The sequence below is a fragment of the Arachis ipaensis genome, chromosome B9, assembly GCF_059453495.1.
Source record: "Arachis ipaensis isolate K30076 ecotype BB chromosome B9, ASM5945349v1, whole genome shotgun sequence".
In the NCBI taxonomy this organism is placed as follows: Eukaryota; Viridiplantae; Streptophyta; class Magnoliopsida; order Fabales; family Fabaceae; genus Arachis; species Arachis ipaensis.
In genome coordinates, this window is record NC_142444.1 from 5,511,421 (window position 1) to 5,532,874 (window position 21,454).

The 21,454-nt window shown below is 34.5% G+C and overlaps 3 protein-coding genes across 3 annotated transcripts; 2 read left to right on the forward strand and 1 right to left on the reverse strand.

Moving 5' to 3' along the window:
* Nucleotides 1-5,947: 5,947 nt before the first annotated feature.
* On the forward strand, nt 5,948-7,200 carry LOC148543589 (uncharacterized). The gene is made up of 2 exons (XM_088498583.1): nt 5,948-6,241; nt 6,697-7,200. Exons 1-2 carry the CDS (start codon nt 5,948-5,950, stop codon nt 7,198-7,200), a joined length of 798 nt encoding a protein of 265 aa, XP_088354709.1.
* A 704-nt stretch (nt 7,201-7,904) lies between these two features.
* On the forward strand, nt 7,905-17,279 carry LOC107615967 (tubulin-folding cofactor D). Its single transcript, XM_016317976.3, has 17 exons — nt 7,905-8,291; nt 8,587-9,134; nt 9,748-9,850; nt 10,066-10,242; nt 11,042-11,227; nt 11,495-11,611; nt 11,781-11,885; nt 12,514-12,684; nt 12,795-13,010; nt 13,484-13,682; nt 13,940-14,145; nt 14,250-14,474; nt 14,564-15,139; nt 15,228-15,497; nt 15,959-16,003; nt 16,529-16,714; nt 16,806-17,279. Exons 1-17 carry the CDS (start codon nt 8,079-8,081, stop codon nt 17,094-17,096), a joined length of 3,834 nt encoding a protein of 1,277 aa, XP_016173462.1. The 5' UTR covers nt 7,905-8,078; the 3' UTR covers nt 17,097-17,279.
* Nucleotides 17,280-18,262: 983 nt separating this feature from the next.
* LOC148543590 (uncharacterized) lies at nt 18,263-19,729 on the reverse strand. The gene is made up of 2 exons (XM_088498584.1): nt 18,458-19,729; nt 18,263-18,382 (listed from the first exon to the last, which is right to left on the reverse strand). The coding sequence occupies exons 1-2, from the start codon at nt 19,727-19,729 to the stop codon at nt 18,263-18,265; spliced, it is 1,392 nt and encodes a 463-aa protein (XP_088354710.1).
* Between the last annotated feature and the right edge of the window lie 1,725 nt (nt 19,730-21,454).

Below are 21,454 nucleotides of genomic sequence, written 5' to 3' on the forward strand. Positions count from 1 at the left end.
AGGGCTTTTATGTTTATTTGGCCCATTTTATTTTAGGGTTAACCACTAAAAACGTCTCCGAATTATTTAAACGCTGATAAAAATACATTCGAATTTTACGATCGATAAAAATACCTTCAAATAATTTAAAAACACAACAATAATATTCAGTAGTAAATATATATTTTCAAAAAATATCTTAGAAATTGAATTTTGATACAATTTTTACAAGCATGATTATAAAAATAATATATTATTATACATAAAAATTGATAATTTTTTATTAAATATATAATTTTTTATAATTATTTTTGTTAACAATCAATAATACTTTTAAAAAATTACAAAATAATATATATTTAACAAAAAATTACCAAATTTTAAGAATAATAATATCTCATTTTTTTAATAGGATAAGTATGATTTTAGTCCCAACGTAGGAGCTGAAAATTTTTTTCGTCCCTCGCCTTTTTTTCGTTCTAAAATGGTTCCCAAAGTTTCGGTTTATTTTAAAATCGTCCTTGGACGAAAATACCCTTCTCCCTTCTCCCTTCACCCCAAAATTAACCAAAATCAACCACCACCACCACCACCACCAGCAGAACAAAACCACCACCACCACATCATCATGGTCATCATCGTCGTCGTCGTCGTCATCATCATCATCATCATCAAACTCAAAAACTGAAGAACAGAATCGCAGAAGTTGAAGAACAGAAGCGCAGAAGAACAACAATGGAATCAACCAATGAAACAACAATAATAACCAGAAGCAAAGAACAACAATGAAATCAAATGAACAACAACAACAAAAGCAGCAGAACTCAACCCAGAACCCAGAACCCATAACACATCATCATCATCAAAACTCAACCCAGAACTCAGAAAAACACCCAGAACTTAGAACTCAGCAAAAATAATTGATAAATGAATCAGAAGAACAACAAAAAAAGAACAGAAACTAGAAAAATTGATAATCAAAAACAGAAGCAGCAGAACCAGAAGAAGAAGAAGAAGAAGAAGAAGAAGAAGGTGGTGGTGGTGTGGTGCGGTGGTGCGGCAGAGCGGCGGCAGCGAAGAGCGGCGGCGTCCGTGAAGACCGGTGGCGGCGGCGAGGACCCTCCCCCTTCCCCCTCTTCTTCCCGAAACCCCCTCCCCCCTCTTCTCCCTTCGTGTTCCCTTCCCCTTTCCCCGAGGAGCAGAGCGGCGGCGGAGCGAAGAGCGGCGGCAACATCGAAGAGCGGCGGCGGTAATGAAGATCGGTGGCGGCGGCGAGGAGAGAAGAAGAAGAAGAAGAAGTGGCGGATGGCGGTGCGGCGGCGACGGCGTCCCTCTTTCCCCCCCCCCTCCACCCTCCCCCCACCTTTCTGGCCCCCCCTCCCCACCCCCTTTCTTTTTTTCTTCTTCTGTATCTCCCTTTCTTTTTTTTATTTTATATTTATTTTATTTTAAAATTTTTTTAGTAAAGGATAATTTGGTAATAAAAAAAAATAAAATTGGTAAAAAGGACGATTTTAAAACAAACCGAAACCTTGGGGACCATTTTAGAGCGAAAAAAAGGCGAGGGACGAAAAAAATTTTCAACCCCTACGTTGGGGACCAAAATCATACTTATCCTTTCTTTAATTATGCTTGCGAAAAATTACATCAAAATTCAATCTCTAATTTATATTTTTGAGAAAAGGACAAATAGGTCCCTGACCTTTTGTCCTATGGACATTTTTGTCTCCGTTCTTATTTGATAAGTAAACCCTTGCATGCAAACAAAGACTGTGATTTTATAAATTTATAAATGCTAATAGCCTTTATATTTAATTTGTTTTATAGTGTGATAATAACTAATATATTTATTAGTAGATTTAACTGTTACTATATTATTTATGATCACATTCAGTATATATGTTTGATTTATTAAAAAAAGTAGATTATTAAAACTGATTAATAACTATTTTAAAGTTAATTCAATTAACACTAAATTAAAAAAAAAATAATACATAACATGTTATTTTTTTATTAATCAAACTATTATAATTCAAATTAATTTTAAAAAAATAATTTAAAATTATAATTTCAATCTTATCACGTACATGGCATAGTAATTATACTTGTTTTCTAATTATATTTGTCTGTTATAAATGTAGGGTCCAAGATTGCAAGAAAATGCAAGTTGTTTCATAGATATGATCATGCAAACATTCGATGATAAACAAATGATTGTTTGTAAAATGCTTCTTGGATGTACATTGACTTCAAGAAAGGCGCACTTTCAAGCATCTCGTTTGTGTGTTGGCCCTTATGTCTGGGTACCCTAAATTATTATGGTCCAACTTTCATTGAGACATTTTTGGACAGTAACATTTGTCTAACAGTCAACAGACAATCAATCAATTAAACATTTATTAATATCTTCTCATTTTGAGTATATTTATACGTAAAAAATTACATATAAAAAAAAATAAAAAAAGAAGAAGAGTTGAAATAATAAGAGCGATAAAAATAATAATTCTTATAATTTTATTTGGCCAACTATATATAGAAGATCAGAAGACTATGATTATTTAATTAAATTAATTTATATTTATTACATTCAATTTGAATAAATAAGAAATTATCTTATTTAAGTTTAGTCCTTAATTCACATAAATAGTATAATTAATTTGATTTAATAAATTAAAAGAAATAAATTAGCAAATATTATCAAAATAAATTGATATAAATTATAATAAATTATATGATATTTGGATATTTATTTAAATTAATTAATTGATATTATTAATTAGTTATTATTGTTTTTTTTGTGACTAATTAGTTATTATTGGTTTGATTTGATTTAATGAATTAAAAAAAATAAATTGAAAAATACTCTTAGAAGCATGCTACGCCATCTTTATCATTAAGCATAAAAAATCCAATTTTTATACAATAGAATAGAGAGGAGGTGATGGATAGACTTAAAGAACAGTTAAACTAAATTTTACTATTAATAATTAAATATTAAATTTTACATGTAGACAGAAACCAAATTATTTTAACAAAATAATACACGAATAAATATTAAAAAAGGAAACTTAAAAAATATATTATTTGTTAATTAGTCGAAAGAATTTGGCTTACAATCATTTTCTTAATCAGTGGTTTTAGAAAATCTATTCTATTATATAAAAATTGGATGTTTGCACTTAATGATGAAACTGACGTGGCATGCTTTGGAGAGTGTTTCTCAATTTAATTGTTTTAACTCATTCAATACAATTTATTGCACTAACTTAATTATATCAACTAATTGATTTGATTAGATATTTAAATATTAATATAATTAATATAATTTATTATAATTTATATTACTTAATTAATTATATTACATTAATTATAATTCATTATATTAGTGAATTAGTCTTTTCATTTATAAAGTCTAAAATAAAATAAATAAATTGTTATTTATTCTAATTAAATCTATTTATATACTATATATGAATTAACATTAAGTTATAATACATAGAACTTGTGGATTGTGATAAAAACTCAAATCAAGAGAAAAAAAACGCATACAATTATAGAAGAATTAAATCTATCATCTTTATTTATTTTTAACCATCGTTTTAGATTTTAATTTTTTTTAAAACCAGTGATAGTAAAATTTTATTGATGCTAGATAAAATTACAGAAGAATCAAATCATAATTTGCATTTATTGATGCTAGATAAAATTATAAATTGTTGCTCTTTCAATCAAATCATACCACATACAAAAATAAATTAAATTAAATAAATCGAATTTGCATCTCTATATAAATCTAATTGAATAAATTCGATTTAGGCAAATACGTAGTAAATTAAATTCATAAGGTTCGAATTATATGCAACTTCTGAATAATTATAATGCTATGGGTATTTTATATAAAAATTAATACAAAATTAATTTAAATTATGTACAATATTTTTTTTGTATTTATGAGCTATTAAAAATGAACGAAAAAATATTGTATGAAATTTGAATTTTTTTTGTATGGATTGTTGTATAAAATACTAATATCATTATAATTATTTATTTTGAAACAGAGTACAACTAAGATTTTATTAACAATTTTAAATAAAATATTTTTATAAAATTTTAAAATTTTTTATTATGAGCACTTTTTGTAATTATTATAAATAATTTTATAAAATTTAAAAATGGCTTAACAGATGTTATGAGTAAATCATCTGATAAAAAAATTTATTACAAAATCGGTTGTATATGTGATTAATCGGTGAACCGTTAGAATTGGTTGGTTTTTTTAAAAGGTTTCCGGTTTGTTAATAACTCCTCCAAACGGTGCCGTTTTGACTTAAAAAAAAAACTGAATCTCCAACGGCTTAAGCCCGTAACCCATTTTTCACTCCCACACTTCTCTCCTCTCCTCTCTGAAATTGATGTGAAAATGAAAGGCCAAATCTATAACAGTTGAGATTCTTGATGAAAATGAAAGGCCAAATCTATAACAGTTGAGATTCTTGATGAAAATGAAAGGCCAAATCTACATGGAGCTATTTAAAATTACATGGTACATGGTCCATGTGATCCGTACAACAAGAATTCACCTTGCATGAAGAATGGTTCATGTTCAAAGTTCTATCCTAAAGAGTTTAGACAGCGAACACTCATTGATGAGGTCGGATTTTCCAAATATAGGCGTACTTATAACGGTCGAACAGTGAAGAAAAGGGAATGTGTACTGGACAATAAGTTCATTGTTTCGTATAATCTAGAATTGTTGCTCAAGTTTGGTGCCACATAAATGTGAAATACACATGCCAAACAAGTTCTATTAAGTATCTGTTTAAGTATGTATACAAGGGTAATGACCGCGTAACAGCTACTCTATACAATGCTGGTGATTGGTCAGAAGCCACACAAGTTGTTGACGAAATTAGGAATTACTATGATTGTAGGTACATTTCAGCATGTGAGGCAGTCTGGCGTCTATTTGGATACGAAATCCAAGAGAAAGAACCATTTGTGATTAGACTTCCATTCCATTTGGTGATTGAGCAACCTGTGGTTTATGGTGAAATTTCTAATGTAAATGATATCGTCGAAAGAGCAATATCTCATAAGTCCATGTTTTTGGGATGGATGGCGGCGAACATGTCATATCCTTATGCTTGAAGTCTGACTTATGCTGAGTTTCCAACCAAGTTTGTTTGGAAGGACAATTCTTCAAAGTGGTTTCTTCGAAAGAAAGGCTTCGCAATTGGAAGACTCATGTACCTACAGGTAATGACGAGTTTATATTCAATTTTGATCTTACTTATTTAATGATTTAAATATAAAATCTTAACAGCCTATACCCCACGTCCATTTTATTCGATTTATCTACACTAGAAAATAAATGTTCAAATAACTTTCAACAGTTATAATCTGTAGATTATACAATTTTTTATTTTTCTATATTTTTTAGGAAAATTATTCTTATGCGGATGTGTAGCTACATAATAATTAAAATAGCATAGCTTAATCCATTTAACAACTTAAAAGTGGGATTTTAACCAAATTTTTTGCAGCAAATATTGAAGAATATTACCAACGACTTCTCTTGAATACTCAGAGAGGATATATGAGTTTTCAAGATATAAGAACAGTAGGAAAAACAATTTATGCTATGTATAGAGATGCATGCTTTACCCTTTGACTCTTCCAAGATGACAAAGAATTCATTGATGCAATTAAGGAAGCGAGCTCATGGGCCTCAGGATTATATGTTAGGAGATTATTTGTCATTCTATCAACATCCAACAATATCTTAAGACCAGAACATGTCTGAGATAGATGTTGGCATGAACTCTCAGATGATATTTTGTATCGACAAAGAGCTGTGATGAACATGAGGGGTGAGTTTTTATTAATTACAATGATAAAAGTTCTTTCTTATTGATCATTTTTAGTTTGATTGAATTTTTACAGTATCGTATAATATGCATGGTTAACAATGTCAGATGATGAGATTAAGCAGTTGTGCTTAATGGATATAGACAAGATCTTACATTCCTATGGTAAAACCTTGAAAGACTATCCTCCAATGCCTTTAGCAACTGAAGTTGATAATTCTTTGTTAACCGAAAGGGTTATTAGGGAAGAGCTAAACTTTAACAGGGATGATTTAAAGAAAAATGCCTCAGACATGTTAGACATCGCAACACCTGAGCGGAGATATGCATTCGATAAAATTGTTACAGCTGTATATTATGATGAAGGGGTTTTTTTCTTTGTGTATGGTCATGGGGTACTGGAAAAATATTTCTCTAGAACCTTATGTCTGCTGAGATTCGCTCAAGGGGTGATATAGTGTTAAACGTTGCTTCGAGTAGTATTGCATCTTTACTTCTTCCCAATAGAAGAACGGCACACTCAAGGTTCAAAATACCGCTGAATATAACTGAGGATTCTGTATGTAACATCAAACCTGATTTTCCTCAAGCAATGTTGCTGTTGAAAGCCAAACTTATAATTTGGGATGAGGCTCCAATGGTTAGTAGGTACTGATATGAAGTGCCTGATAAATGCTTGGGTGATATCATGAGGTGTTCTCCAACATATAGCAAAGATTTGTCCTTTGGAGGAAAAGTGGTTGTACTAGGTGGAGACTTTAGACAAATTCTTCCTGTCATTTCACGAGGATCGAGACAAGATATCGTTCATTCAACCGTGAATTCGTCTTACCTTTGGAAGTTTTGTCAGGTGCTCAAACTAACAAAAAATATGAGACTCTCTGTAAGGACGACTGCTTTAGATCAAGATGAGACAGAACAATTTGGTGAGTGGTTATTGAAAGTTAGTGATGGTCTAATAGGTGACAATATGGATGGTGAATCTGAGATATGTCTTCCAGGAGATATTGTTATTCCTTCTTCGGACCAGACATTTGATGAGTTGGTTCATTTTTCTTATCCAAATATTTTGGAAAACATGTCCTCAAAAGATTTTTTCAAAGCAAGAACTATACTGGCTCCCACATTAGACATCGTTAAAGAGGTCAACAACCATCTGATGGCTATCATTCCTGGAGAGGAAAAATTATATCTTAGTTCGGATTCCATTTGTATGGATGAAGGGAATATGGAGAGTCAGCTAGATCTCTATGGTCTTGAATTACTGAATAGCATAAATTACTCTGGTTTGCCTCTACATAAATTAATACTCAAGATTGGTATTCCGGTAATGTTACTGAGGAATATTGACTAATCCAGTTGTCTTTGTAATGGTACAAGGCTACAAGTTAGGAAGTTTGGAAATCATGTCATAGAATATGAAGTCTTAACGGGTAACAATGTTGGTCATATTGCTTTGATTCTAAGAATGAATATGGTACCAACAAATGAAACTGTCCCAGTTAGATTCTAACGAAGACAGTTTCCTATAATAGTATCGTTTGCCATGACAATTAACAAGTTTTAGGGACAAACTTTATCTCATGTTGAATTGTGCTTGCCTAAACCAGTTTTTACACATGACCAACTATATGTGGCACTTTCAAGAGTTAAGAGTAAGAGATGTTTAAAAGTTTTACTTATGACTCATGTAGGAATATCTGCAAATTCAACCATCAATGTTGTTTATAGAGAAGTCTTTGAAAAAATAGTATTCTAATATAAATATTTTAATTTTATTTTAAATTCTGTATCAGTGTATAATTATTTTATCTTAAAAAATATAAAATAATTATTACTTACTTTTTTTAAGTTAAACTTTGATTTTAATAATAATTTTATAAATTTCTTAAAATAATAATTATTTTGTACTTTTGTTTTAAATATCGAAGCATATTTTTTTTTTTATTTTTATAAATTTTTCCGTGCTGAGCACAGAGTTATACACTAGTTTATTAGCAAAAAGTAATTTCCAAGCGGGCAAGTTAAACCGGGTACACCCGACCCGTAACAATATTCAGCTGGAAATGGAACTGAAACCAAACCGCCATATGTTGCAACTCCAAAGCTGAAGCTAATTCAATTCTCACGCTGCTTTCTTATCATACAAAAATCGAAACTTCTTCCTATGATCCCGCCAAAAATATAAAGAAAAATCCAACTTACAAAGATCAGTGCATTGTGACAGAGAATATGGAACCGAAGCAAGAGACAGTGAAGAACAATGATGATGGGGTTTCGGAGGATCTGACTCTGAATCAGGACGAAGACGAGTTCGATTCCAAGGAGAGGGTGCTCCACAAGTACTTCCTCCAAGAGTGGAAGCTCCTCAAGTCACTCCTTGACGCCACTGTTTCAAATGGCCGTGTCTCTGATCCTTCGTCTGTTCACAAATTCAGATCCATTGTACTCTCCTCCAACCCAATTTATTTTTTTATCTATTGTTTATATTTTCTGCTAATTTTATTATTTGTGTATTTATCTTGTGTAAAGCTAGGATGGTGGTTTATGTTTTTGATAGAAATAAGAGTCACTTGGACACTAGCAGTTTTCTGTTGCATTCGTTTTGTACTGTTTGAATATGGATGCTGGGTTAAGTAGAATGCAAAATGATGTGTACAGTATTTTACTTTTTTTTTCTCTTTTGCATAATGTGTGCTTTGCTTAGTGTGAAATTTGTGCATTGTTCCTTTATATGCAGATAGATAAGTATCAAGAGCAGGGCCAACTTATAGAACCTTACCTAGAAAGTATGATTTCTCCACTGATGAACATTATTCGTTCCAGAACAATTGAGCTCGGGGCAGCTTCCGATGAAATTCTTGAAATAATCAAGCCGATATGCATCATTATATATTCATTAGTCACGGTTTGTGGATACAAGGCTGTGATTAAGTTCTTTCCCCATCAGGTGTCGGATCTGGAACTTGCTGTATCTCTATTGGAGAAGTGTCATCTTACGAGTTCTGGAACGTCGCTGAGGCAGGAAAGCACGGGAGAGATGGAAGCTAAGTGTGTGATGCTACTATGGCTTTATATACTTGTACTGGTGCCTTTTGACATCTCCACTGTTGACACCAGCATTGCCAACAATGAAAATCTCAATGAATTTGAGCTTGCCCCTCTTGTGTTGAGAATAATAGGGTTTTGTAAGGATTACCTTGCAACTGCTGGTCCCATGCGTACTATGGCTGGACTGGTGCTCTCAAGGCTACTTACTCGGCCAGATATGCCAAAAGCCTTTACGAGGTTCACATGAATATTTTTATGGCTTACTCATTGTTAATTCAGCTTTCTCTCTTCATGCTTTGAATATATGTCTCTTCCAATGATGTGGTATCATGCTGCATTAATTCTTTGTGGCTCATGTTTACATATGCAAGAAATAAGAAACTAGTGAGTAGCATGTTGAAAATTTAAACTATTTAAGCTGCTAACTTTTATTTTAAACTAGTACCTTTTAGGTTAGTTAGTGTGCGCATAAAAGCACTCTATTTATCTATCATTGAGGGAAGAATGTCTCATAAGTGATGAGAGATACATGAGTAGACAGTGAATATTACAGTTAAAATTCACTCTCTCAAGAAGGGCGCCAAATTTGTTACATAGTGGCAGATTCTTACTAAATATCATTAGATCTTGTTATCAGTAATTTTCGGTATGCCCTGCTTTATGGAAAATGATTTGGTGGTGGTCATTATTGTTTATTTGTCCTGAGTAATTATGTATTAGGACTTCACACTTGTTTGGGTCTGCATTCATTCTTGCATTTGATGTATAGAACTAGTTGTTTCCAAACTATCATGCTAGAAAATCAATCCTGCTGCTATTTCTGCCAAAAACTGACTTTTGACTGTTTCAGCTTTGTTGAGTGGACCCATGAGGTCATGTCTTCTGTAACCGAAGATATACTCCATCATTTCCAATTACTTGGTGCTGTTGAAGCAATGGCTGCTATTTTCAAGGTTCTGCTTTTATTGCTTTTCTGCAAATAAAGTCTGCTTCCTTTCAGAACCAAGAATGATGACATGTCAATGTATATTGAATGAATGCACCATTTAGCTTCAGGAGATGATCTAGCGTCTCTATCTTTTTCTTTCTTTGGGCATCAAAGAATTCTAAATTAAGTCTTCATAATATTTGACGATTCTAACTGTTGTAGCATAAATTCTTTAAGCAGGCTGGCAGCCGGAATCTATTGCTTGGTGTAATCCCCATTGTTTGGAATGACACTTCAATATTGTATAAGTCCTCAACTGCAGCTCGAAGCCCTTTACTTCGCAAGTTTATAATGAAGTTAACCCAACGGATTGGGCTCACTGCCCTTCCTCATCGGTTGCCCTCATGGCGATATACGGTTAGCTTTTATGTTATCCATGTCTGATCCGATATCTTAAAAGTGCAAAGACACTGTTTTTTTGGGGTGTGTATGTACTTGCAAATGTTCTTGTCTATTTTTTGTTTATTTTTTTTTCTTATGGTTTATATATAAAGCCATAAGAACTAATAGTGATACTTATATGCGCTATCTGGAAATGTGTGTTCTGCTGAGAAAACAGCAATCGCCCTTCATGCAAGTTAAGAGCTGTACGTAGAGTTTGTAACAGAACAGGAACAATGAGATTAGAGCCATTATTGGTGGTGAAAATATGAATAGCATTTAATAAACAATAGTTCAAATTTGTGAAAATTTTAATATTGACAGTGAGTTCATAGAAAAGATTTAATGATGAAACTTCACATTTTTGAAGATTTGTTTTACTAGTGAGCTAAATCATTATGGACTTTGCAATGTGCTCAGTTGTTTAAATTACTACTAAAAGTTGAGAGTTATGACCATATCTTATGCCTGGCTACTTTCTGAATTATTATTTGTTCCGCCGCATCGATGGAAATTGTTTTAAATGTCGTTTGTTGTCTAAGCTTTTTCTCCTGAACTTGAAGGATGACTTGGAAAGTTCTTCTACCTCTTTCTTCACTACAATAGAATATAATAGGCAGCTTAGTACCCCATCTAGTGGAATAATGCTTTGCTGTTGTTGTTATTGTAGCAGGGTTTTTAGCAAACTAAAATTTTACTGACTTTTCATAAGTAACTGTAGAACCTTCATGTCTATCTATTTTCTTGCCCTGACGAATGTATGCTTGTGATGCAGGGAAGGACTACCAAACTAAATGTTTCTCTGAATACATCCATTTCAATTGACCAGTCCAATATGGCTGCGCATGGCAACTCCTCCAAATCAAATGAAGTTATAGATGGAGCAGAAGATGAAGATATGGAGGTTCCAGAAAATGTTGCAGAGATTATTCTGATGTTGCTATCTGTTTTGAGGGATATGGTATGTCTAAAAGGTTAGATTCTTATAGTGAATTTTGTGTTTTACCTTTGTGCTAAGTTGCTGACATTAGATGATATGAAGTATGATGTTATGTCTGGTTACATGTAAATGACGATACATTACAAAGCAAACTGATGTTTGTTGCTTGCTTTCTTTGTAAATGGTTTGTATAAATTAGTTATCTAAGCTATTGAAAGTTGTAATGACTTTGTTGACATTGTCCATTTGTTATAACTTCAATTACTGAAATATTGCTTTCGGTTATAGGATACCATTGTCCGCTGGTCTGCAGCTAAAGGCATTGGGCGTATAACTTCACGATTGACATCATCTCCTTCTAAGCGGGTTTTATCATATGTTTTGGATCTATTTTCACCTTGGGAGGTATGATACTTGACTATCATTTCATATGGGCTCTTGACTTAACAACTATATTTTACTAGCTAAAGTTACATTCGACTACCTAGGTTTTCATTTGCATTACAGTATAGTTATAATATGCTTAACTCTTTTCTGATCCTCTATTATAGCTTACACACACCACTTTTTTCAGGGTGATGGTTCCTGGCATGGAGGCTGTTTAGCTTTGGCTGAACTTGCTCGTCGAGGCCTTCTCTTGCCTACTAGTCTTCCCGAAGTTGTTCCTGTTGTTGTGAAGGTGATGCTTAAATTTGACAGATATATCCATAGCTTTAGAGATACAAGATTGAGACTTAAAAAGTTATTATAGCAGCTTATAATTGTTTAGTTGGTCAAATTACTTTATTAATGCTGTATCATGACATTAGCCAACCTTATCTTGGGGGATAAGGCTTGGTTATCGTTGTTATGTTGCTCCAAGTAAGAATCTAAAAACAATTCTGACACCTTGCAGCAGCTTATTGCGACACAACATATATGATAGGAAAGAAATGGTAAAAGATAGAATATAAGAATCGAGTGAATCTTCGACTAATTTAAAGTTTTGTTTTCTTACTCTAGGGTACGTTGTCCCTATCTTATGATGCCTATGAAGCTTAAGACAGCTTCCCTTTCCTTGACAGTATGGTTTACAGCTGGTGTTCTCAATCTTCTAGTTGGCCTGATAAATCATTCCAATCACAGTTTTGATTTAACTAGACTCTTTACTGCAATGTTAATGACGATAGTTTTCCCTTATTCATTGCTGTTGTTGCCAAAGATTTGTTGCATTGTTGTTTTCTTCTAAATTTGAACTATGTTGAGCAGTTGTTTGACATACAACAGCTATGTAATGGTTGAAATTTTAAACAATTTTTTTTAATCAGGCGCTGCACTATGATGTTCGGAGAGGTCCACACAGTGTTGGTTCTCATGTACGTGATGCAGCTGCTTATGTATGTTGGGCATTTGGGCGTGCATATTATCATGCAGATATGAGGAGCAACTTAGAACAGCTGGCTCCACACCTCCTTACAGTGGCATGCTATGACCGTGAGGTCCTTTTATCTTTCACGCCCTTCTTGTGACTTGATTTTGTTCTAGAATGGTTGATATTCATTCCACCATTCCATGTGAACAGAATGTCCTAATCAACCTGTGATCTTAGGTTAACTGCAGAAGAGCAGCAGCAGCTGCTTTTCAGGAGAATGTTGGACGGCAAGGGAATTATCCACATGGCATTGACATAGTGAATACTGCAGACTATTTCTCACTTTCTTCTCGAGTACACTCCTATCTTCACGTTGCTGTCTTCATTGCTCAGTATGAAGGATATATTCTTCTGTTCGTGGATGACCTGCTGGATAGAAAAATTTGCCACTGGGTATGCTTTACTTCTAGTTCAATTGCTCAAATGTTAACCCTAATTGGACTTGCATTCTAGTTTACCTTCTAAGTAAAATAAGTTGATCCTTGTTTCTGCACATTGAATAATAAAATTATTATAGGGAAATCATAAACAGCAAAGTAACATTGGAAATCTTCCTAGAATGTGTATGCTTTATGGTTACTAATGTGAAGTTAGATTCGATTTTAAAGTAGGGAAAAGAATGAAAAAGGAGTTATTTCCAATGTAAAACTCTTCTATTCTATAGATGTGACTATAGAGGATAATAAAACCTTTTAATTTTGTCCATTATATTTTTCCTTCTAATTAGTATTATTCCTTGCATTATTGTCACACATGCACACAAATCCTTGCATTATGTCATATTTTGGGGATAAATTTGTTCATATTCTCAGTTATTAACAGTTTATGGTTATTCCTTTTATCGTGTTGTTTCAATTTTTCTTCAGGATAAAAGCTTGCGAGAACTTGCTGCGGAGGCTCTTTCTTTTCTTGTAAAATATGACCCTCAGTATTTTGCAAACACTGTCATGGAAAAGTTAATTCCTTGCACTCTTTCATCTGATTTATGCATGCGCCATGGGGCTACTCTAGCAACTGGGGAGCTGGTTCTGGCTTTACATCAATGCAGCTATGCTCTTCTTTCTGGTTGGTACTTTCTTCCTGTAACTTCTTATTATGCTGTTAGTAGCGGTAGTGAAACAGACCTGTTCTATTAAAATAAAAGGGAAAAATAAGAGGAAACTGTATAGAACTCTTAGTACTGAAATATATACAGCTATTGTGATTACTCTAGTCTGCGTCTGTTCCTGGTTATTGTTAAACCTCTCTTTGTTTAAGGTAATTTGTTTCAAAATTTTATATACGGTTTAGCAGAAATGTGACATTTTTACTGTCATTGACAGATAAGCAAAAAACTCTTGCTGACGTTGTTCCTGCAATTGAGAAAGCGCGGCTTTATCGTGGAAAGGGAGGAGAGATAATGCGTTCAGCTGTTTCTAGATTTATTGAATGTATTTCCATATCTAAAGTGGCTTTATCGGAAAAGATAAAGAGAAGCTTGCTTGATACTCTTAATGAGAATATAAGACATCCTAATTCTCAGATACAGGTCCTGTCCCCTTGTTACAAGCAATTTGTATCATCGATTTTTTGGGTAATTCCAATATGCTCACTTTGTTGGATACATGAATAGAATAATCTTGTGATTTTCAGAATGCCGCTGTTAAAGCCCTTAAACATTTTATCCCGGCATACTTACTTGCTTCAGATAATAAAGGTACAAGTAATGTGACAGCAAAGTACCTCAATATGCTGACCGATCCAAACGTAGCTGTAAGGAGAGGATCTGCATTGGCAATTGGTGTTTTGCCATATGAGTTATTGGCTAGCCAGTGGAGAAATGTGATTTTGAAGCTTTGTAGCTCTTGTGCAATTGAGGTGCTTTTCACAGTTGCAAATCCTGTCTATTATTTCATTACTGTTTTGGCTTCTGGTGATTATGTTATAGAAATTTTTCCTATATGCAGAAAAACCCTGAAGAGAGAGATGCTGAAGCACGTGTAAATGCTGTCAGAGGGCTCACATCAGTATGTGAAACATTAATTAGTGAAAGAGAAGATGCTGCAACACCTCTTATTGAGAATGATATTTCTCTGTTTGTTCTAATAAGGAATGAGGTGATGATGAGTTTATTTAAAGCTCTTGATGACTATTCTGTTGATAACCGAGGTGATGTTGGATCTTGGGTTCGTGAGGCTGCATTAGATGGCCTTGAAAAATGTACATATATGCTTTGTAAGATAGATAAGTCAGCCTCTTTGTCCGGAACATCAGATGGAAAGGAAATTGAATCTTTAGTGCAGCCTTTAAATGATAACTTGCCTAAGAACAAGCAAGAGCTTTTATTATTTGATGAAAATCTTGCTACCAGTTTAATCAGAGGAATTTGTAAGCAAGCCGTAGAGAAGATGGATAAGTTGAGAGAAGCAGCTGCAAATGTTCTCCACAGAATTTTGTATAACCAGATGATATATATTCCATATATACCTTTTCGAGAGAAGTTAGAAGAAATCATTTCTAAGGAAGCAAAAGCAAAATGGGCCGTAAGTTTATGGATTTCTTTTATCAGTTCATGATGTTGGTAGCATTGATTATATTTTATTTTTTGGTGAACACACTGTTTTGATGCAGGTTCCTTCCTACTCTTATCCACGCTTTGTGCGGTTACTTCAATTTGGTTGTTATAGCAAAGATATGCTATCTGGATTGGTTATCTCTATTGGAGGGTTGCAAGATTTATTGAAGAAGGTATCACTCTCAGCAGTGTTGGAATATCTAGAAGAGGTTGAATCTGAAGAACATAATACAAGAATGTCCAGGGAGTACATGCTATCTGTTGACATCCTGTGGATTCTCCAACAATATGAGAAATGTGATAGAGTTATCATACCCTCTTTAAAGGTATTAAGTTACCTTAGCAATGCTTAACTATTCTTTCTTCTTAAACTGAACTTTCTTGATGTTTCTATTTTATAGCTTCTTTTCTTTCTTGGGCGAAGGCTGAAATTCCTGATGTGAAAAACAGTTCTTGATTAAAAGTGTGTGCAGTTGATAGACCTTATACATAAAGATTACCCATTATAGCCCAGTACTGAGCCATAGGTTGTAGCTGAAGGACCACTATTTTAAGAATTCTTAGCCACTTATATGTTTCTTGTGTTTAGAGTACTTTTTAGCACTCTCCTATCATCAATACTTAAAAGTATTCCTTATTTTTAGCTTGAAATTTCCTTTTGTTGTACATATAAATAGTATAATACTGGTTCCTTCTCTATTATGAAATATGAATTTTTATGCATAAATTGATTTGCTCTAATTACTGCATAAATCTCATGTACTGATGAACTTAATCTGTATTTCAGACCATTGAGATCCTATTCAGCAAAAAGGTATTCCTTAACATGGAGGTTAGTCTGCATTTTTTCTCTCTTATTTTCATTTTCCCTATTAAGTAGGTCATGTATTTTTCCATACACATGCTGTCGATTTCTGCTATGGCATAATGGTTAATTATATGTTTGTAATTGTTTCTTGGCAATATATGTTTGGTCCCACACCACTCAAGTGGAAACAAATGTGAGAAGGAAGGTTGTTGTATTGTCTTTGTACATCAAATATTGTTGTCATATAGACATCTTGTACCCTATCTACATTGCAAACTTCCCTCTTATAAAATACCTTTAAGAGCAATAATTTGATTTATTTCTTGTTACATGTTTTTGCATTAATGTTGAAAAGTGAGAAAGCAGAGGTAAAAAGAAAATAGAGTCAGCTAATATCCCAATGTCTTCTATAGCGCATAGCTGCTTATGAGCAATTTCTACTGTTTAAAATAATGAACCAGGGGAAGACTTTGGATCTATCTATTGTTTTTATACTCTATATGATGATGTTTGATGATAATTCATTTGATCTATAAAATTTATTTTTAGGCCAACACTCCAACTTTTTGTGCTGGAGTTCTGGATTCTCTTGCAATCGAATTGAAGGGATCCAAAGACTTCTCTAAGTTGTATGCTGGTATTGCAATACTTGGTTATGTAGCTTCAGTACCAGAACCAATCAATATGAGGGCCTTTTCACAACTTGTTTCTTTTCTTGTGCATCGGTACCCTAAGGTGATTTTCGCTTAAAAGCAAATCAGTTATAAACAATGTACAATCTTGTTTTCTGTTTTCTCATGTTTTCCTTCTCTCTCTTGTAAACCAGATTCGAAAAGCAGCAGCTGAACAGGTGTACCTTGTCCTGCTACAAAATGGGAATCTTGTAGCTCAAGACAAGATTGAGAAAGCACTCGAAATCATTTGCGACAGTTGCTGGGATGGCGACATGGATCTAGCAAAACAGCAAAGGGTAGCATTATGTGAGATCGTAGGTTTGGAGGTGGGGCCAATTGGTAAGAACACTGATGGAGCATCAAGAAAAACCAGTACTAAGAAGCCCACAGACTTGGATGAGAATGCATCATATTCCTCATTAGTTGAGGCATCTGGCTTCTGATTTACTACTTTATTTTTGGTCCCATCCCGGGTTTGCTTTTGTACAATGTAACTGCTAGTGTTGATATGAAATATTCTTGTGAATTGTCAATTTTTCCTGTCATATTAAGATGTACTCCTAAATGTGCCCTCATCCATGTCATTGTGAAACCTAATAGACACAGGTCTTCCGGATTAGGACTAAGCTCTCTCTCTCTCTCTCTATATATATATATATATATAGAGTATCAAACTAGATACTTATATAGTTTCATAGTTTTTTTTTTCTTAATGGCTGTAATAAATTACCTATAATTTATAAATCAGAAAAGCTCTACATCCAATCATTCATTTAACCAAATTCAACCAAATTGTTATAATGTGTTTCTGGTTCACTTCTTCCTCTTCTCCTTTTTTCTCATCTTTCTCTTTCGTTGTTGTTGTTGTCACCACCACCACTACCACCTCCTCCTCTTCTTTCTCCTTTTTTCATTTGAATTTATTCTCCTCCTTCCTTTTCCTCCTTCTCCATTATCATTGTTATCGTCATCGCTATTGCTACTGCCTCTTCTTATTCTCCTCCTTTTTCCTTATCTTTCTCTTTCAATTATTGTCCTTGTAATCGTCATCACCACCACCTCTTCTGCTTCCTCCTCCTTTTCTTATTTGAATTTATTTTCCCCCTTCCTTTTCCTTCTCCTCCATCGTCATCATCATCGTTATCATTGTTATTGTCATTTTCTTCTTATACGTAAATTACAGTGTTTCTTTTCCTCTTTTCATTTTTTTTTCAAATTTTCACATGTAGAATTTCAATCCAATAAGTGTGCATTCAAGTCTAATTGAGAAGTAATCCTCTTAAAAGAAGTAAAAGTAACAGAAAAATAAAAAAAAATAAGAAAGGAGAATATGAAGCAAAAAATGCAGCATTAAAGAAGAGATTTCAGTGTTTTTGTAGTAACATTTTAATGTCAAAATTAAGAAATTTCGGTGTTTTTTTGTTTCTGACAAAAATTCAATCTGATAAGTGTGAACTTTCATTCATTCAACTATATAAGATTCTAATATAGTACAAACATGCTCATTTAAGTAACTTTAGTGTTATCTTGTGATCTTTTAGTATGCAATTTACTTTAACCTCATCATTGCAGCCTCAAATTCAGTAACAGTGGTGGCTCTACAACATTTTCACACTGCTCCTTTCAACTGTTTATCCTTCCATTTTTTAGTGAAGTTGGCCCAAATGTGCATTGCACAAAACCGATGATGCACTCCGGACATAGCCTGCTCCATGGCTGGTATCAGACCCTGCGTTCACACAGACAACAACAATTAACAAGCTGAGTGATACAAATCAACCAGAAAACAACATTTAACAATTACCTTCTGTTGGTCACTCATGAAGTTCCAACCATGCACCCTATAGTTCCCCAAATCACGATGCAGAAGTTCTAGAAACCATCTCCAGTTATCTCTTGTCTCTGAGTCAACGACTGCATATGCAATGGGAAAGATCTGATTGTTAGCATCTTGTCCCACTGCTGTAAGCAATTGCCCACCGTAGTAACCTTTCAAGAATGTGCCATCAAGTCCAATAAATGGTCTGCAACCTTGTATGAAACCTTTTTTGCAAGCGTCAAAACATATGTATAGTCTCTTGAAGATCGGGAGGGAATCAGGCATAGGGGTAGTGTCCATATCAATAGTTGTTCCTGGATTAGTTGTCAACAAGGCAAGTATGTAATCCCTCAAATTAGCATATTGCTCTCTCTCAGAGCCCTCAATATTCTCCCTTGCCTTCTTCATTGCCCTTTGTATTTTTTTGTAGTTGATGGTTACATTGAACTCTCTCCTAAACCATGCCTCAGCTTCAGATGTTTTAAAGTCTCTTTGGTCCCTCAACTTCTCCTCTAGCTGTTCAATAACCCACTTTCTATCAGCTGACTTGTTGGTGTGGCTTCTTGCACAAACATGTTGGTTGACAAACGTCTTAACTTGAAAACTCTTTGGTTCATTAGACCTGGAACAGTAGATACTCCAAGGACAGTTGTCCTCACAACAAATTGCCTTACACTTCAATGGTTCCACTCGGCTAAACATGATACTCCTTCCAATTTGTATATTAAACTTCCTAACAGCTCTTTTGAATTGCTCCATAGTTTCGAATTCCATCCCCAGCTCTAAATGTACTGAGCCAAAAGCAGCATTCGGGTTTCCTTGAGGCCAAACATTGCGCTCTGCCTCGTACTCACTATCACAGTCTGACGAATAAGGGCTGTGCAGCTCCTCAGACTCATACTGATGGTAATCTGGATCAGAGTCATCATCATCACTCTCTGATGACTCACTGGTTGCACGAGGGACAAATATTTTTGGAGCTTCACCTATGCCTCCTTGCACAAAGGTCTGTCCACTAGGAGCTGGCCTCTTATAAGAATTTCTTCTGTTTCTTTGTTTTGCTCTTGATTCCTGGGTAGGGACCTGATTTTGTTGAAGGTTGGGTTGTGATTGAGTTCCAGGTTCAGAAGTTGTTGGTGGTCCAGTTTGAGTGGTTTGGGTTTGGGCCACAGGAGTTGTATGTTGGGCTTGGCCCACATGTGGTGTGTGTTGGGCTTGGGCCACATATGCTGGCTTAACTTGGGCTGTGGGTGACATTGTTTTCGGTTTGGGCTGTGGGTGAGATTGTTTTGCTGGTTCAGATTGTGTGGTTTTTTGTTGTCTTTTCCTTGGGTTGGTTTTCTTCATTGAAGGTAATGAACTCTGGGATGACTTCTGGCCTAGTGTTGTTGTTAGTTTTCTTGGCCTCAGAATTCTGGCTGGTTTTTGACTCTTTTATGTCCTCTTCTTTATCCTCCCCCCAGGTGATTTCACACTCTCTGCATTTACATTGGCTGTTTCAGGGGTAGGGACCTCTTCCGCATCTACATCAACCACCTCAACCTCAGTTGGAATGTCTATTGTATGCTCCCAATACACATGTACCACCCTATCATCATTTCTAATTGCATCCTCATACATGTTCACCACATCCCTATCTAGCCTAAGTAGCTTAAGAGCAACACCACCTCCGGCATCAGGCTTTCCCCAGTAAAATTCCTTCCACTGAATATAACCCAAATCCTTGAACAACCCTCCATGAAAAACAGGTTCAGCATATCCATATTGACTCTAGGTATTAAGGACACTTGACCACCGCTGTATACTGTAACCCCTTTAGAATTTCTCTCCAACCTCCCCCCATGATGATACACAAGTGTGATGTGAGTTGACATCTACGAAGAAAAACAAAACCCTCATAACCACAACTAAACCCAGAAAACCCTAACTTTTTTCGGACAACCACAAACTAGTTACTAAACAAACATCAAATAGCATGTTCGATCATAATAGGTACAATGAGAAGTTCAAAAGATGTTACCTTTAGATCGTCCCTGCCTCCAGTGCGTGATCGTCACTGTGGTCATGTGGGTTGACTTCTTCGAGTACTCCTCCAATGATGAACTGACTCACCACTTCAGAGCAATGCCATTGCTTCTCTGCTAGGGCTGTCTAATTCTCTCAACGTACAAACTATGTTACCACCAACAAAATCTTGAAGTTCATAATTCGATTAAAGAGAACGAAGCGTTTCAGGGTTAATTTTGCCTAATTAAACATTAAAATAAAATATTTTATCTGAGTTGGCACTAATTGGCCAGCTCACTAACTCTTAACGTGCCAGCAAGGATAAAATAGAGCCACCTGTCCACTCTCACTAACCACGCCACACGCTGATGGCCGGAATGGTGATTCTGTCCGCCGGAGTGTATAATTACTGTGCACGCGTGACTCATTAAACGATTCAAGTGTATTACTGTCCAGCGTATGAACTTTTAGGTGTACTTTTATCCCTTCTTCCTTTAATCAAATAAGATTGTAATACATGTTCATCCAAGTCTAATATGAGTACCTAAAAAAAAAGTAAGAGTAACAATTCAATACTCCTCCTTCTCCTCCTCTAATTCTTCGTTATCTTGATCATCATGATTACTTAACAAGATTAGAACATCAAATTAGAATATTCCTTCTCATTATCTTTAGTTAGAAAGTAGAGAAAGAAAAGCTCTCATTGAAGCATAAGAGGAAATTAAAAAGACATTATGTGTTTGTAGTAAAATTTTGGGTAAAGTACGATTTTGTTCTCTAATGTAGAGGTCGAAAATTTATTTCATCCCGACCTTTTTTTCGCTACAAAATGGTCTCAAAGGTTTCAGTTTATTTTAAAATCGCCTTTCAGACGAAAATACCCTTCCCCCTTCTTTTCCAAAATCAACCAAATGCAGGAACAGAATGCAGAAGTAAAATGCAAAAGCAGAAAGTAGAAGCAGTGAAACACCAACA

What these genes read in the sequence shown, in the direction of transcription:
- LOC148543590 (XM_088498584.1), bottom strand. Translation starts at nt 19,729, where the DNA reads ATGTCACCCACAGCCCAAGTTAAGCCAGCATATGTGGCCCAAGCCCAA. An exon ending in TCATGAGTGACCAACAGAAG is followed by an intron (nt 18,383 to 18,457) that starts GTAATTGTTAAA and finishes GTGTGAACGCAG; the next exon opens with GGTCTGATACCAGCCATGGA.
- LOC107615967 (XM_016317976.3), top strand. Translation starts at nt 8,079, where the DNA reads ATGGAACCGAAGCAAGAGACAGTGAAGAACAATGATGATGGGGTTTCG. An exon ending in GTAGCTCTTGTGCAATTGAG is followed by an intron (nt 14,475 to 14,563) that starts GTGCTTTTCACA and finishes TCCTATATGCAG; the next exon opens with AAAAACCCTGAAGAGAGAGA. An exon ending in AGGTATTCCTTAACATGGAG is followed by an intron (nt 16,004 to 16,528) that starts GTTAGTCTGCAT and finishes ATTTATTTTTAG; the next exon opens with GCCAACACTCCAACTTTTTG.
- LOC148543589 (XM_088498583.1), top strand. Translation starts at nt 5,948, where the DNA reads ATGTCAGATGATGAGATTAAGCAGTTGTGCTTAATGGATATAGACAAG. An exon ending in TCTTTGTGTATGGTCATGGG is followed by an intron (nt 6,242 to 6,696) that starts GTACTGGAAAAA and finishes AAGTTTTGTCAG; the next exon opens with GTGCTCAAACTAACAAAAAA.